This window comes from Geotrypetes seraphini, chromosome 1 (genome assembly GCF_902459505.1).
Source record: "Geotrypetes seraphini chromosome 1, aGeoSer1.1, whole genome shotgun sequence".
Taxonomy (NCBI): domain Eukaryota; kingdom Metazoa; phylum Chordata; class Amphibia; order Gymnophiona; family Dermophiidae; genus Geotrypetes; species Geotrypetes seraphini.
The window spans coordinates 406,196,652-406,212,690 of NC_047084.1; the positions used below are offsets into that span (position 1 = coordinate 406,196,652).

Genomic DNA, 16,039 nt, shown 5'->3' on the forward strand with positions numbered 1-16,039 from the left:
CATCTTCTCACATCCCATTCCAGTACTTCCCCTCTTTACCCACTGGGAATCAGCCCATAGCTTAATTTAGAGGCAAGTGTTCTGGTGCTGCTGTGAGACTGGAGGTGATTCTTAGCTGCCATCAGCCCTGCCTTCGGCTGCGCCAGTAATGCTAAACTGCACGGTAAAACCAAAGCGAGAAGCTGCGGGACTTTCCCACTTGCCTGCATTGCTTGAAGTTTTGCCGCTCTCGATCCGCCCCTCAAAAACAGGAAGTCACTTCAGAGGGGGGGCGGGATCAAGAGCGTAAGAACTTCGAGCGATGCAGGCAAGTGGGAAAGTCCCACGGCTTCTCTCTTTGGTTTTACCGTGCAGTTTAGCATTACTGGCGCAGCCGAAGGCAGGGCTGATGGCAGCTAAGTGAGCTGCCTGGATCGCAGGGCCCCCTTGCCATCCTCTAATGCCGGCCCTGATAATAGGGAGGGTGATTTCGGACCTGACAGGCCCACCCTGACCATTTTGGAGCTGTAGGGAGGGAAGGAGGGAGGCAGGCTTTAGCGCGGGAGGAGAAGCGATCACCGGTCCGTTGTCCCCGCGCACAGCTTCAGGACGCTGTCCCTGAAAACGGGACATTTCGGCGTCCCGAAACGGTGGGTCGGGACAATGGGACGGTCGGTCCCATAATGGGACTGTCCCGTTGAAAACGGGACGTATGGTCACCTTATTCTAACTGTAATGCTGTTGGCTCGCAGTTACAACCTTGTAATCCCATGCATAGACTAATTTCTGAACATAGAAACATGTAATTTCTTATGAAATGAAGGAACAGTTAAGTTGCAATAAATCCTCATGAGTGAGTGGGGTGAGAGGCACGTCATGTATCCGCTTTTTTTCTGCCTTCACAAATAGGGTAACCCTACCATGGGTGCTGGATAATTGAGAGGCTACTATGCTTGGGAAGGACATTTCTATTCTCAACATTCAATTCTGGTGGCAATCTGTTTTGCAAGTTAACAAATTTGACTTATCTTTAGCTGATAAACTAGGATCATCCTACAGTGTATTAAAAGTTTGGTCTAGCTTAGATAAATATTTGTCAGAAAATAATCATTAATATAGAATGTATTGCAGTAATAGCTCTGTGAAGCATAACACTTTTTTATATTTTTATTTTACCTGATTGTATTTTGATGTCTTTGTGTATTGTATTACTGTATTATTTTTATAAATTAATAAAATGTAAAGAATACATATTTTTAAGATTTTTTTTCCCAATATATTTTTAACTTCCTCTTTCACGTAACACAAGTTATGCTATGCGTAAGTCACGTGATGACAAAACTGCGTGAGCAGGAAGTGAGCCTACGCAGTGTCAATAGTTACCCGGAGCAGAGGTAGTGGTACACACGCGTGGAGATTTCTGGGATTATCGTTGTTGGATGGTTGTCGATTGGTTCTACTACGATGTCGATAGAGATTGAATCGTCAGAGTATGTTTTTTTCCTTCTAGTTCTCTTCTGTGCTTAATTGCTGCTTTGTAGAGGGAGGGAGAGACCAAATTAGTTCTGAGGTGATTGTGTGCATATGATGGGCTTTCATGAGTTTTCCCCATAGGACTAGTTTATAAGGCGACTAGTTAATGCACAGTCTATTTGTTCTGCATCAATTCCTTATTCTTTTCATATCGTGCAGTGATTTTTTTAAGATTTAATTTATTTTTAGAACTGGCTTCAAAACCCAGTGCACTAACGTGTCCTCGCTTTGTTATAGTGTAGGTTTATCTTGCAAGTGTGGTTTTGTGCCAACCCCAAATTGCACCTACACCAGATTTAATGGTGTGCGAGAACAATAGTGGTGAGAAATCTAATCTGCTCTGCTACATTTTTCTTATTAAAAAAAAAAAAGGGTAAAACAGCTTACGATAAACCTGTAAACTCAATGGACTGTGTAATGCTTGAGTACCTGAATAAATTAATGTAAACTGTTCTGAGCTCCCTTGGGAGAACGGTATAGAAAACTGAATAAATAAATAAATAAAATAAATATATATAGCCCTCGGAGGAGACTAAGGGCTCCTTTTACTAAGGTGCACTAGCGGTTTTAGCGCACGCACAAGATTAGCGTGCGCTAGCTGAAAAATTAGCAGCTAGTGCGCACGCTATTCCGTGCGTTAAGGCCCTAATGCACCTTTGTAAAAGAAGCCCTAAGTTGTTTAACTTACTTAAAAACCAAACAAACCATGTTTCAAACCACCCTTGTAGAATCCTTTAAGAAATCTTGATAAGGTCTCCACAGAGTTGTTGGGTTTTTTTTTGCCAGCTTTCCATTTTTGTGGAGTTCTAAGGGTCAATCATTTGTTTGCAGTTTCATCAGTACACCTAAGGGTTTATAAAATTGCCAAGTAACTGTAACTCCCTGGGTATGGCGGTATACAAAATAAATTGTTATTATTATTAATATGGTGAAACAAGTTAATGTGTGCAACTTAAAAAAAAGTACTGGATGTTTGCTCACTCGATTTTCTGAGGTGGAGAACTCCGTTCCTCAGATAAATCACTCTTAACGTTACCCTTCTCAGTGTTCTCCCCAGAAATTTTTTCCAGCTGGGTGGCATGAAAAAGTAACCGGATGGGACAGGGAAATTTGGTGGTTAGAATAGGGTCATTAAATCCAGTGGTGTATCTAGTATATATGACAGCCAGTGCTGATCGTTTTTTAACAACCCCCTCCTCTAAATAAAAGGTTATTTTTAGTAATAATCCATGAGCCACACAACAAGGGTGCACCTAGGAAAAGGCAGCATCTTAAACACTGCAGTGAACACTAGAACACCAACACATGAATTGTAAAACTAAACAAGCCAGAACCTGCACAGTCAATTGATTTTGTACAGTCAATGCTAACAGAAAACCATGTCCTTTTCATACACACAGAAACACCCTCACCCAATATGGAATAATCACAAATTAAAAATAGAAATATGTAGACAAAAGTTAAATTAATGTAACATCACAGAAACAGTGACACATGTCCCCTAATACTGTACAAAATATAAAGACAGTAGATGTAAATTTGAAAAAAACTGATACATAACAATCACCACTTTAAAAATTAACAAATAGAAATAAAACAAATAACGAGAAATAAGAAAATACCATTTTATTGGACTAATCCATTTTTCAATTAGCTTTCAGAGGCCAAATCTTTCTTCAAGACTGTACAGTATACTGCTGTTATAGTTTCCTGTTCTGACCTGAGGAAAGGGGTTTAGTTCAAAAGAAATTGCCTTATTTCCATTTCCTATTTATAAAGTTTTATCAATACAGTTACAATGCTAACTTGATTCTATGTAAAGCAACAAAAATAATTTCTTTCAACCTTTTGTAGTTTCTGCTTTAATCATCTTCTCTTCGCTCTTTTCTTTCTATACATTGTTTGTCCTCTCTCCCTTCCAAGCATCTGCCCTCTATCTTTGCTTCTTCCATCCAGCCTCTGGTCTCTCTACCCCTTCCATCCACCCTCTCTCTGCCCCTTCCTTCCACTGTCCACCTTCTTTATGCCCTTTCCATCCAGTGTCCACCCTGTCTGTTTTCCATATGGCGTCTTCCCTCTTTTTATGTCGCTTCAATAAACTGTATATCCTGTGCCCTTTTTCTCCTTTGTACATGATTCATTTCAGCTTCAGCTCCTCTCCATTTTTCTGTCTCCACTCCCTCCCCTATGCTCTGGCATCTCTCTCTTTTCTCCTTTCCTTCCTTCCTTCCCACTCCACCCCATGGTCTGGTATCTCTATCTCATTCCCTTCCCTCCCCCCATGCCCTGGCATCGCTCTCCTCTCCTATCTCTCCCTCTCTGCTCTTGCACCTCCTCTCCTTCCTTTCCTTCTGGTCTGCCCCCTCCCCCGCAAGCCTACATGTTCCCCCAGCTTCCCCACTTTTACCTTAAGCTAATACGGTAGCCTGCAGGATCGCTGGTGCTATAGTGATCCCTACAGCTGCCGTCGTCCTCAGTGGTATGTTTCCTCTGCCGCGATCCAGACCCTGACGTCCAAGGAGGGGCGGGACCATAGAAGAGAGAACGTGCACTGGGGACGATAGCAGATGCAGGGATCGCTATAGCACCAGTGATCCTGCAGGCTGCCGTATTAACTTAATGTAAGAGCGGGGAAGCTGGGGTTATTCCAGGAAAAGTAGGCAGCCTATTCTCAACATGTGGGCAATGTCATCCACGGAGCCCGGATGCGGGCAGCTTCGCAAGCAGACTTGCTTGAAGAACTTTAAGAAAGTTTGCGACTGCCACACCGCGCATGCCTTCCTTTCCGACATAGGGCGCGAGTCACCTCAGTTCTCAGTGTTCTGAGGAGCAGAGAAGTCCTATTTCGATGCTCTGCTCTAGACTAAATTCTACTTCATGCCTTCTCTCACCACGGCTCGTGTATTATTTTCTTACAGGGTTTCTTTGCACGTTTTCATTTCAATTTTTTAAAAAAACAAACCGTTAGTTTTTCCTTTATTTTCTTTGTGTCACTTGCTGCGGCTATCTTTCAGTCACAGGCTTCAAGAAGTGTAGCCGTTGCCAGCGTGCGATCTCCCTCACTGACCCACATAGGTGGTGTGTTCAGTATTTGGGACTTGACCATCATCCAGAGTCGTGTACCCACTGTGCTACCCTTCAACCTTGAGTCATTAAACATCAAGTTCAGGTGGAGAAAATCTTTGGAGGTATGGATCCACTAACCCTGGTCTCGACCTCGACTCCGGTCAAGTCTTCTATGGGGCTCCTGCTTTCTACCTCGACCTTAATCAAACCTTCCTCGTTTGGGGGGTCCTCATCCTCGGGCAAATCTGCTAAGTCTTCTCCTGAGGAGCCGCTTTCCTCGCTGCCTCCCTCGGGTCACGTACCAGCAGTGGTTATCGACCTGCCCAAGAAACATGTCTCCAAGTCAAAGAGTCATTCTTCCTCGGAGACTATAGCCACACCAAATATACCAGATCCTCAAGTCTTGGTGTCACATTTGCAAGCTATGATCTAGACCATTATGGCTCAGGAGTTTGGTTATATGCTTGACAAGCATACTCCTACCTCGACTCTGCTTCCTGTAGTCCAGTCTGAGCACTTAGCAATATCACAAGAAGCTGAGTCCTTGGTAGTGCCTCGAGCTGAATCTACCCACTGTATACAAGGAGTTGAGTCCTTGGGAGTGCCTCAAGAGGATTCTACACACACTATGCAAGGAGTCGAGTCTTTCTGAGTGTCTCGTTTGGAGTATAAGCACGCTACTAAAGGAGCCGAGTCCTTGCCAGTGCCTCAAGATACCTCGACACAAGGTGTTCAGTCCTTTTTGGTGTCTCGATCTTCAGCCTCCAGCCCTCCTTCCTCGCATAAGGCATCGCCCTTTCCAAGACATAGGGCGAAGGCTCCTCGACGTTCCTCTCAGCGGGACCTGCCTGGTTCGAGGCACATTTCTCCACATCAGTCGAGGCATCGATTGAGGCACAGGTCCTCTTCTCAAGACAGGCCTCGTTTCTCCAGGCCTCAAGATTCTTCAACACCTCCAACTCTGAAGTTGAGGACACCACCTCCAGAGCCTTACACCTATGCTTCTTCTCCTGCGAGGGATTCTATCCATTCTCTCAGTGAGTCATCTATACCTACATATTCAGACCTCAGGTATCAGTACTCCAGAGAAGCTTCACCTTCGTTCTCTGCTTTGCGAGGTACCTCGAGGTCACCTTCCCCTTGAGGTCGCCCTTCCTCGGACCAGATATCTTTTTCTTTGTTCCTACGTCAAATGAGTAAGGACCTAAGTATTACTTTGTACTCTGATTCCAAATACTGTATGGAGTATTTAGAGGAAATGGGTATGCAGAGTGTCTTAAATTGCCCATCAATAGACATCTTAAACTTTCAAGCGGAATCTTGAAACACCTTATTCAAGTTTCAAGTTTTATTTTGATTTGATGAATCGCTTATTTAAATTTACTAAGCGAGTTACAACATTTATAAAAATAAACATATATTTAGACATACCATTTAAAATTTAAAAGGATTGGTTAGACCAACAGAGTTATGGACAAATCAATACACAAGGTAAGGAGGGATAGAACTACAAATTAAATATTTTAAAGTACAGAAAAGAACCATAGAAGGAAAGAACATTAGGGAGGGAAAGGTAAAAATCTGAAAGGAAACTAATATAAGGTTAGAACATAATTTAAAGATTAAAAGCATTCCATTCCTGCTGTGCCAGGAAAGCTGGAATCTCGTTACAGGATGGTCCACTGCAAGAGCTTCGAGAAATTTCAGTTATCCCATCAGTCCCTTCTCGTGGAGTCTTCTCTGAAAAGGACCAATCCTGCCAAAGTTTATGCCATTGTCCCTCCTGGAAGAGAGGACAGGACCATGGACAAGTTTGGTTGTCGCTTGTATCAAAATTCTCTTATGGCAACTAGAGTTTTGAATTACAATTTTGTTTTCACTTATTTCAAGCATTTGGTTGACATCCTGCCTGAATTTTTCAAATATATTCCTCAACATCGTCTTCCAGAGTTTCAGCATGAGACTACCACTCTGGCATCTTCTTCAATCTTCCTATGATGCATTTGAACTTTGCTCGAGGGTCACTGCCTTCTCAGTGGCAATGTGCCAGCTTGCCTGGTTCGGAACTGTAGATATGGACCCTAATCTTCAAAGATCGTTTGGCCAACATCCCTTGTCAGGGCAATGAATTGTTTGATGTCTCCATCGAGGCAGCTACTAAACAATTGTCTGAACATGAGAAATCATTTGCTTCCATCATTCGACCTAAACCTAAGCCTTCTACCTCTAAAGGCTTCAGGCCTCTTCCATTGCGTTTTCCACAGAGAGTAGCTCTTTATACATGAGTGCCTCCTAAGAAACAACTGCAACAGCAAAGGCAGCAAGAACCTCAGACTCCTGCTGCACCTAAGGCCTCTCAGCCTTTTTGACCATCTGATACAGATCATAACCTCCATCGTTCTGCCTTTGTCCTCTCGCCTTCCCTTTGGAGGTCGTCTCCATCATTTTTACCAATGTTGGGAGATCATTACATCAGACCCCTGGATGCTGTCCATCCTTAGGGAAGGATACTCTCTTCATTTCCTCCAGATTCCACCAAATCTTCCTCCAAGAGAGTATTCTTCCAATTCATCACAGACCACCCTTCTTTTTCAGGAAGCTCAAGCTCCGTGCCATCGAGGAAGTTCCCTTGGAACAGCAGAGCAGGGGTTTTTACTCCCGCTACTTCATAGTTCCGAAGAAGACGGGCGATCTGCGACCTATATTGGATCTCAGAGCACTCAACAAATTTTTAGTGAAAGAAAAATTCCAAATGTTGTCTCTAGCATCCTTATATCCGCTTCTAGATCAGAACGATTGGTTATATTCTCTAGATCTCAAGGAGGCTTACACTCACATTCCCATTCATCCAGCCTCTCGACAGTTCCTCAGATTTTGGGTGGGAAATCTGCATTTCCAATACAGAGTGCTAACCTTCGGCCAGGCATCATCTCCAAGAGTGTTCACCAAGTGCCTTGTAGTAGCAACAGCACTGTGGAACCATGGTCTACAGGTGTTCCCTTACCTGGACAACTGGCTCATCAAGGGGTTATTGTAGCGACCCAACGGACTACTTGGTTCCTCCAAAGTTTAGGGTTCAAAATCAACTTTATCAAATCCCAGCTACAGCCCTCTCAAACTCTACAGTTCATCGGAGCTGTCCTGGACACTGTACAATTCAGAGCATTCCTTCATCATTAATGCCAGGATGCTCTTCTTCAGCTCTGCCACAAAGTGTCTTCCCTCTCTTTGATTTCAACAAAACACATGATGGTTCTTCAAGGTCATATGGCTTCTACCTTTCATGTGACTCCTTTTGCCAGACTTCACCTCAGAATTCCTCAGTGGACCCTGGCATCTCAGTGGGCTTAGGCTTTCTACCCACTCTCTCAACACATCAGAGAGACTCCTTCGTTGAGACAGTCTCTCCACTGGTGGATGCTCTCTTCCAATCTCTCCAGAGATTTACTGTTTCAGAAGGTCCTCATGACAGATTCTTCGATCTATGCTTGGGAGGCTCATCTCGATGGTCCAGTACGGATCGTCAGTATCACATCAATCTGTTGGAACTTAGAACGATCTTCAATGCTCTCAAAGCTTTTCAGCATCTTCTTCGCGACCAGGTAGTCCTTATTCGGACAGACAATCAAGTCACCATGTACTATGTCAACAAGCAGGGAGGAACAGGATCTCTCCCTCTTTGCCAGGAAGCTCTGAAAGTTTGGAATTGGGCAATCCTTCATAACCCCTTCCTGAAAGCTGTCTATATTCAAGCAGAGAAAAATTGTCTGGCGGACAAATTGAGTTGTCTTCTACAACCTCACGAATGGACACTCAATTCCTCACCTCTTCATCTCATTTTTTCTCAGTGGGGAACTCCTCAGATAGATCTCTTCGTGTCTCCCCACAACCCAAACTGCCTCAGTTCTGCTCCAGGATATACTCCCCTCACCTACTGGAGGTAGAGGCTTTTCTTCTGGAATATACTAATCAGTTTCTCTGTGCGTTCCCTCTCATTCTCAAGACACTTGTCAAACTCAAACAGGAACTTGCTACCATGATTCTGATATCTCCTCGGTGGCCCAGGCAACCTTGGTTCTCACTTCTACTTCAACTCAGCAGCAGGGAGCCACTACTTTTATGCTTACACAGCGTCAAGGGTCTCTCCTTCATCCCATCCTGCAGTCTCTACACCCGACAGCTTGGTACCTCTCAACCTAACTGCCACTCTACAGTTTTCTCAGTCTGTACAGGACATTTTAGAGGCATCTAGGAAGCTTACCACTAGACAATGCTACAATCAGAAATGGGCTAGATTTTCTGCTTGGTGCGCCATTCATCACAAGGAGCCTCAATCTACCTCCTTGTCTTCAGTTTTGGATTACCTGCTGCATTTATCTCAGTCAGGCCTCAAATCTATTCCCATTCGAGTCCATCTCAGTGCAATTACTGCTTTTCATCAGCCTATCGAAGGGAAACCCCTTTCTGCTCATCCTGTGGTTTCCAGATTTATGAAAGGATTTTTCAATGTCAAACCACCTCTCAAACCTCCCCAGTGGTTTGGGATCTCAATGTTGTTCTTACTCAATTGATGAAGCCTCCCTTTGAACCAGTGGCTTTGGCTCATCTCAAATATCTCACTTGGAAAGTGATTTTTCTCATTCCTCTCGCATCTGCTCACAGGGTCAGTGAGCTATAAGCTTTAGTTGCAGACCCACCTTTCACAGTATTTCATCATGACAAGGTGATCCTCTGTACGCATCCTAAATTCTTACCTAAAGTGGTTTCAGAATTTCATCTCAATCAATCCATTGTACTTCCAGTGTTTTTTCCAAAGCCTCATTCTCATTCTGGAGAAACAGCTCTTCATAATCTGGACTGTAAATGTGTTTTGGCTTTTTACTTGCAAAGCACTAAGCCACACAGATCTGCTCCTCAACTTTTTGTCTCCTTTGATCCAAACAAGTTGGGACATCTGATTTCCAAGCGCACCATCTCCAACTGGTTAGCTGCTTGCATCTCTTTCTGCTATGCTCAGGCTGGACTGCATCTACAGAGTCGAGTCACAGCCCATAAAGTCAGAGCCATGGCGGTATCAGGAAATCTGTAAAGCTGTCACTTGGTCCTCGGTTCATACCTTCACCTCTCATTATTGTCTAGATGCTTTTTCCAGACGGGATGGCCATTTTGGCTAAGCAGTGTTACAAAATTTATTCTCCTGAATTGCTAACACTCCCACCATCCCATTCTGGTTAGCTTGGAGGTCACCCATATGTTGAGAACATGCTGCCTGTTTGTCCTGGGATAAAGCATAGTTACTTACCGAAACAGGTATTATCCAGGGCTCATAGTCAAAAGCGCGCGCCAACAACCAAGCGCAGACAACTGAGCGCAGGACCTATTCGTGCGGAAGAAAAAAACGTATTTTAAAGGGGTTCGACGGGGGTGTTGGTGGGGGAACCCCACCACTTTACTTAATAGAGATAGCGCTGGCGTTGTGGGTGGTTTGGGGGATTGTAACCAATGTTCCCTCTAAGCTGAGTGCATGAGCGATCCCTCACTATTTTCATTGGCGTCGCTCAGTAAAATACGTGGAGCGGTTTCTAAAACTGCACTATAACAATAAGAACATAAGAACATAAGCAGTGCCTCTGCCGGGTCAGACCAGAGGTCCATCCCGCCCAGCAGTCCTCCCCCGCGGCAGCCCAACAGGTCATGACCTGCCTTAATCACCAGAAGGGGGGCCCCCTTGCCCCCTAGGTTTCTCATCGAAGTCCTATCTTCCCATCAATGTCCTAACCCTCCGGCCTTGCACCTGCACGACCTGGTGAGCTGTCTATACTTATGCAACACCCCAGCACCTCCCTCAGTACCCCACGATCCCCTTTTCCCTCATGAATCTGTCCAATCCCTGTTTGAATCCCTGTACTGTACTCTGCCGGATCACTTCCTCCGGGAGCGCATTCCATTTGTCCACGACCCTTTGGGTGAAGAAAAACTTCCTTGCATTTGATTTGAACCTATCTCCCTTCAGTTTCTCTGAGTGCCCCCTCGTACCTGTCGTCCCTTTTAGTCTGAAGAACCTGTCCCTGTCCACCCTCTCTATGCCCCTAAGTATTTTGAAGGTCTCTATCATATCCCCCCTGAGCCTCCTCTTTTCCAGAGAGAATCTTGCGCAATAAAAGTTCTAGTCACAACAACTTACTCGGTAGTCATTATATTGAATTAAGTTACTTTAAATATCAAAGAATTCATTATTTTTAATAATTCATGGCCATGTCTAAGCGGCGAGCTGAGGAAAGTTTATATAATACAGGCAAGAAGAGGTGCTTGGGTTTTAAAACAGAGTGGTTGACTGAATGCTATGTTGAAACGGATTTACCGCATGGCACCGCACAGCACATGCTACTTGGGGAAATTTTTTATTACTCAGAAACTGATGGTGTTAAGTGCAAAATTTGCATAAAAGCGGAATACATTAGCGACTGGACATCAGGAAAAACGTGGACCAATTGGAAAGTTGATCATTTAAAACGGCATTTGAGCCAAAAATCGCACATTGAAGCAGTCACGAAACTGAAAAACAAAAGCAGAAGTCTGTTGAAAAACATGTTGACAGAATCGAAAGAAGATCGTGAAAACAGAAAAGAATTAGTTAATCGGCAACAAGCGACTCCTGATCAGATAAAGATACTCATTGATAATGTTTTACTTGCTGTTAAAATAAATTCTTCAATGCTATCGGTGCAAGCAATTCATGACCATGTTGCGAAATATGTAAAGACGTATTTTAGCCCGTTACATTAACGGGTGCTAGAATATATGTCTGTCTGTCTGTCTTTATTTCCGTCTCTCTCTGTCCTGCTGTCTTTTTCTGTCTGTCTCTCTCCCTGGCCCCCTTTGTCTGTCTGTCTTTCTGTGTCTCTCCCTGTCCCTGTGTCTTTCTTCTTTTCTTTCTGTCTCCCTTCCTCCCCCTGGTGGTAAAATATATGTCTATCTTTCTTTCTGTTTCTCTCCATACCCCTGTCTTTTTCTTTCTGTCTCTCTTCCTCCCGCTGTCTTTCTTTATGTCTCTCTCCCTCCCTCCCTGGCCCCCTTTGTCTGTCTGTCTTTCTGTCTCTCTCCCTGCCCCTGTCCCTGTGTCTTTCTTCCTATCTCCTGCCCTACTTCCCTGTCCAGTAGCCGCAGCATTCCCTCTCCCTCTATTTACCGCGAGAGGAGCCTGCACGGACCTAACAGCCCAAGCCCCCAGCAGTGTAACTTCCCGGCGGCTCCTCTCACGATCGCCGCCTTCTCCGACGCAGGAGCGGCTCTTGAGAGGAGCCGCTGCAGCGTCTTTGAGAAGTTGAAAAAAACTTCGGCCCGTCTCCGTGCTCGGCCGCTGCGGCCAACATCCGCCTTGCCGTATTTTTTTTTTAGTTGAAAGACGCGGCGGTGGCTCCTCTCATGATCCCCACTTGCGTCGAAAGTCCAACGCAGGCGGGGATCGTGAGAGTAGCCACCGCTGCGTCTTTCAAAGAACCATAAGCCGTGCATGCGCACTTCCTATGGGTCGCTACAGCTCACGGAAAACGGACCCACGCAATGGGAGTGCGTATGGGCGGCCTAGCGTTTTATTATATAAGATACCAGAAAGTTGGCGAAGCAAAAACTATGCTTTTGAATTTGTTGAGTGTATAAATTCAACCATTGGGTCGGAAATATTATTGGAGATTAAAAATGCAGCTTACCATACCTTGATCGTGGACGAATCAACTGATATCTCAGTTTCCAAAATGTTAGTTCTGTACATGAAATTTAGAAATGCCAATAATTCAGTCCATAAAACTGTATTCGCTGGAATTGTTAAATTAACAGCTTGTGATAGCTTGTCAATCCTTGGAGCCATTCAGAAATTTTATGCAGACAACGAATTAGATTTGAACAAGATGGTTATGTTTACCTCTGATGGAGCCTCAGTTATGCTAGGCAAGCAGAGAGGGGTAGCAGCATTTTTTCGCCAGTTAATTCCACATTTGTCTGAACAACACTGTGTGGCACACAGAGAGGATTTAGGAATAGATGATGCATGGAAAGATATACCATTGATGAAGGAGATAGAAACTCTGCTGAGAACTGTTTACACAATTTTCTGCAGATCATCTGTCAAGAAGGATAAATTTGAGGCCTTGGCCAAAGCTGCTGAAGCAGAAGTGATTGCATTCAGACCACTCAACAAAGTTCAGTGGTTATCCAGGCATTTTGCTGTCAATGCTTTGGTTTTGAACTATGATATTTTAGTGGAATACTGTAGAAAACAGGTTGATGAGAATAATGACCCAGTCCATAAATACTGCCTAGAGAAACTACAGAATCCAGAACACCATGTTGCAATTACAATATTGAATGATGTATTATCAGAAATAAGCGACTTGTGTAAACTTTTTCAAAGAAGTTTGCTGTCTACTGTGGAAGCTTTTCAGTTTGCAAAGGCAAAAATAAAGAAACTCAGATCACAGTATCTTGGAGAGAAACCTCACTACACCGAAAATGCCAGCCATTTGCTTTTGTCATTTCAGCACCCAGTGAACACAAAGTCAATAATTAAGTTCATTCAGCATTTGGATAATAGATTTCCAGATGAGGAATTACAAGATTGGGCAGTATTTGACAAAGAATGTTTTTCAACAGTTGTGAACTTAGAGGATTATACATTTGGTCTTGAGCAGATGAAGAGGCTTGGAAACCGATACCATGTTCTTCTGGAAAAAGACAACAAAGCATTCCAGAAAGAACTTTGTAAGCAGTTTCCAGAATTTAAATTGATTGTTAATGAGAAATTGCAAACTGGAGCAGTTAAGACATTTGCAGATCTAGTTGCATTCACAAAACAGCAGGATCAACTTCAAGACTTATTTTTGCTTCTGGATATCTGCGGTACATTCCAGGCTTCAAGTGCAGACTGTGAAAGAGGATTCAGTTTGATGAACAACATAAAGACTAAAGACAGAAATAGACTAGATGTTGAGCATCTGGACAATTTAATGAGAATAAAGCTCTTTTTAAATTCTGGACAAATTGTAAATGCTGAAAAGGTCTACAATGTTTGGAAAACTGAAAAGAATCGAAGAGAATATTTGTGAAGATTGAAGAACTGATATTACGTAATTAAAAGAACTTTAAGTAAATTGTTATTCTTCTAAGTTTTGAGTATATAACCCTCCCACAATCTCACGGGCACTCGTCCTCCGCACCTGCCCATAAATTTGTGGAGTATGTAACTTGTCGCTCATGCATATTTTTTTTTGCACATACCTCATCAATCTTTAGAGGGAACATTGGTTGTAACCCCCCTCATTATACTGAAAACTTAACTTTTTCCCTGTTTTTTAGGGAAAAAGTTAAGTTTTCAGTATAATGTGGGGGGTTAAACCCCCCACGCCCCCCCCAACATGGCAGCGTGAGGCAGCGCGATCCCTATTAAGTAGAGTGGGGGGTTCACCCCACACCCCTCGTCAGACCCTTTTAAAATACGGGTTTTCTTTGGCACGATCAAGCCCTGCGCTCAGTTGTCTGCGCTGGGTTGTCAGCGTGCCTTTGTCCTTGTGCGCTTTTGACCCGTCACCGTTATCCAGTGACAGCAGGCAGCTATTCTCACAACCCAACCACCTCCCTTGGTTGGCTTCTCTGCTAGCTATCTGAACTGAGGAGACGCGTGCCCTGCGTCAGGTGGGAAGACACTCGAATCATGAATCTGGCAGCACTACTTTACAGACTCGCAAAGAAGATAGTTCCTGTTCAAACAGCTTACAATCTTAACAGACAAGATAATCAGGTCAAGCACTTGATTCAGAAGTCAGAAAATTACTTTAGCTTGTAATTGATTTAAAAATTGTAGGAACCAGAGGAATTTTTCTTGTTTAAACTTGAATATTTGGCCTTTTGTCCCTTTTCCAGTTTCCCTTCTAGGCAAGTTAGCAGCCCTAAGTAGCTTTATTTGAGGACCAGGCTGGCACCTGATTTGGTATCCCTTTAATTTAGATTCCCTGTTTTCTAATTTGCAGGATACATTGCTTATATAATCCACTCTCAGCAATGAAGCTCCTTTTTTATTTTGTCATGCTGTTTTTCATGTGCTTGTATCAAGGAATGAATAGTCTAGGTGAGATGCCGAATATTTATTTTTTTAACTGAAGAGTTGACTACTTTATTAATTTATAAAAGTCAGAATTTATACAGACAATATTTTAAGACTGATATGTTGCAACAAGTTCACCTACATACATTTAAAAAGCCATATAATGGTGTGAAGAAATTGGCATGAGGGGAAAGGTAAACATGTATGATGCTAAATTATCAGATCATGTAACCTCATTGCTGGTAACCAGTGTCAGCCAGAATTAAATTTAAATCTTTACTTTTTATTTTATCTTTGTTGTACCGTATCAGGGAGGATGGCTCTATTTTGGGCCTTCCTGTGGGTCAGGATGAAGTGCGGTGCCTGGCTTTTGCCGATGATATTTTGTTGTTGCTGACTCAGCCCCAATGTTCTCTTCAACGGGTCTTGCAGCTAGTTGAGTGTCATGGGACGGTCTCGGGTTTTGAATTAAATTTGGACAAGTCAGAGGCCTTGCCGTTTAATAGGTATGCTTATGAGGATTGGATTAGAGAATGACACGGGGAAAAAATCTGTCCCCGTCACCGGCCCACCATCCTCTGCACCGTCCCGTCACCGCCGTTCCCTTCACCGCCCCGTCACCGTCACCGCCATCCCTTTCACCGCCCCGTCACCGCCACTGCCATCCCATTCACCACCCCGTCACCGTCCCCGCTGCATCCATATAAGCCTTAGTACTGTAATATTTAGCTTATTCCTTTCTTATAAATCAAAGTTCCTGCTGCTGAACTAGAGAAAGAGATGTTCAGCTGGCAGGGCTTTGTTTATAAATTTTTATCAACACAACTAAAGCAAAAAATAAATAGAATTTTTTTTCTACCTTTGTTGTCTGGTTTCTGCTTTCCACATCTTCTCATTCAATTCCTTCCATCCACTGTATGTCTTCTCTCTGCGTCTTCCATTTGCTGTTACTGTGCCTCTCCCTTCACCCCCCCCCAATTGGTCTAGCACCCATCTTCTTCCCTCCGCTCCCCCATAGTCTGGCATCTGTCTTCTTCCCATTCTGTCTTCTACATTTCCCTTCAGGGTCTGTTCCTCTCCACCCTCCTTCAATGTCTGTCCTATTCCTTTCCACCACCACCCTTCCCTCCCTCCTTTACCATCTGTTCCTTTCTACCACCCTTCAGCTCCTCTCGCGTGGCCTATCTATCTACCTTCCTCCCTCTTATTTTCATGGCACGTTACAATGTAATTAGTGCAAGCCACTGGAGCCTGCGAGCTCAGTCCCTGTCCCATCCCCACAAACCATCTCGCTTCTGTGCTCCTATTTTCCCCATTTCTAATATATCCCCTATGTATCTGCCATTGCCCCCCCCCCTGTGTCCA

The 16,039-nt window shown here is 43.8% G+C and overlaps 1 protein-coding gene across 1 annotated transcript in view; it reads left to right on the forward strand.

The window, feature by feature from the left end:
* The first annotated feature begins 1,322 nt into the window (after positions 1-1,322).
* SMU1 (SMU1 DNA replication regulator and spliceosomal factor) overlaps positions 1,323-16,039 on the forward strand; it is a 216,462-nt gene continuing 201,745 nt past the window's right edge. Inside the window, exon 1 of the mRNA XM_033918195.1 lies at positions 1,323-1,469. Within this exon, the coding sequence (XP_033774086.1) occupies positions 1,444-1,469 (26 nt within the window). The 5' untranslated portion in view covers positions 1,323-1,443. The remainder of the gene's footprint in view (positions 1,470-16,039) is intronic.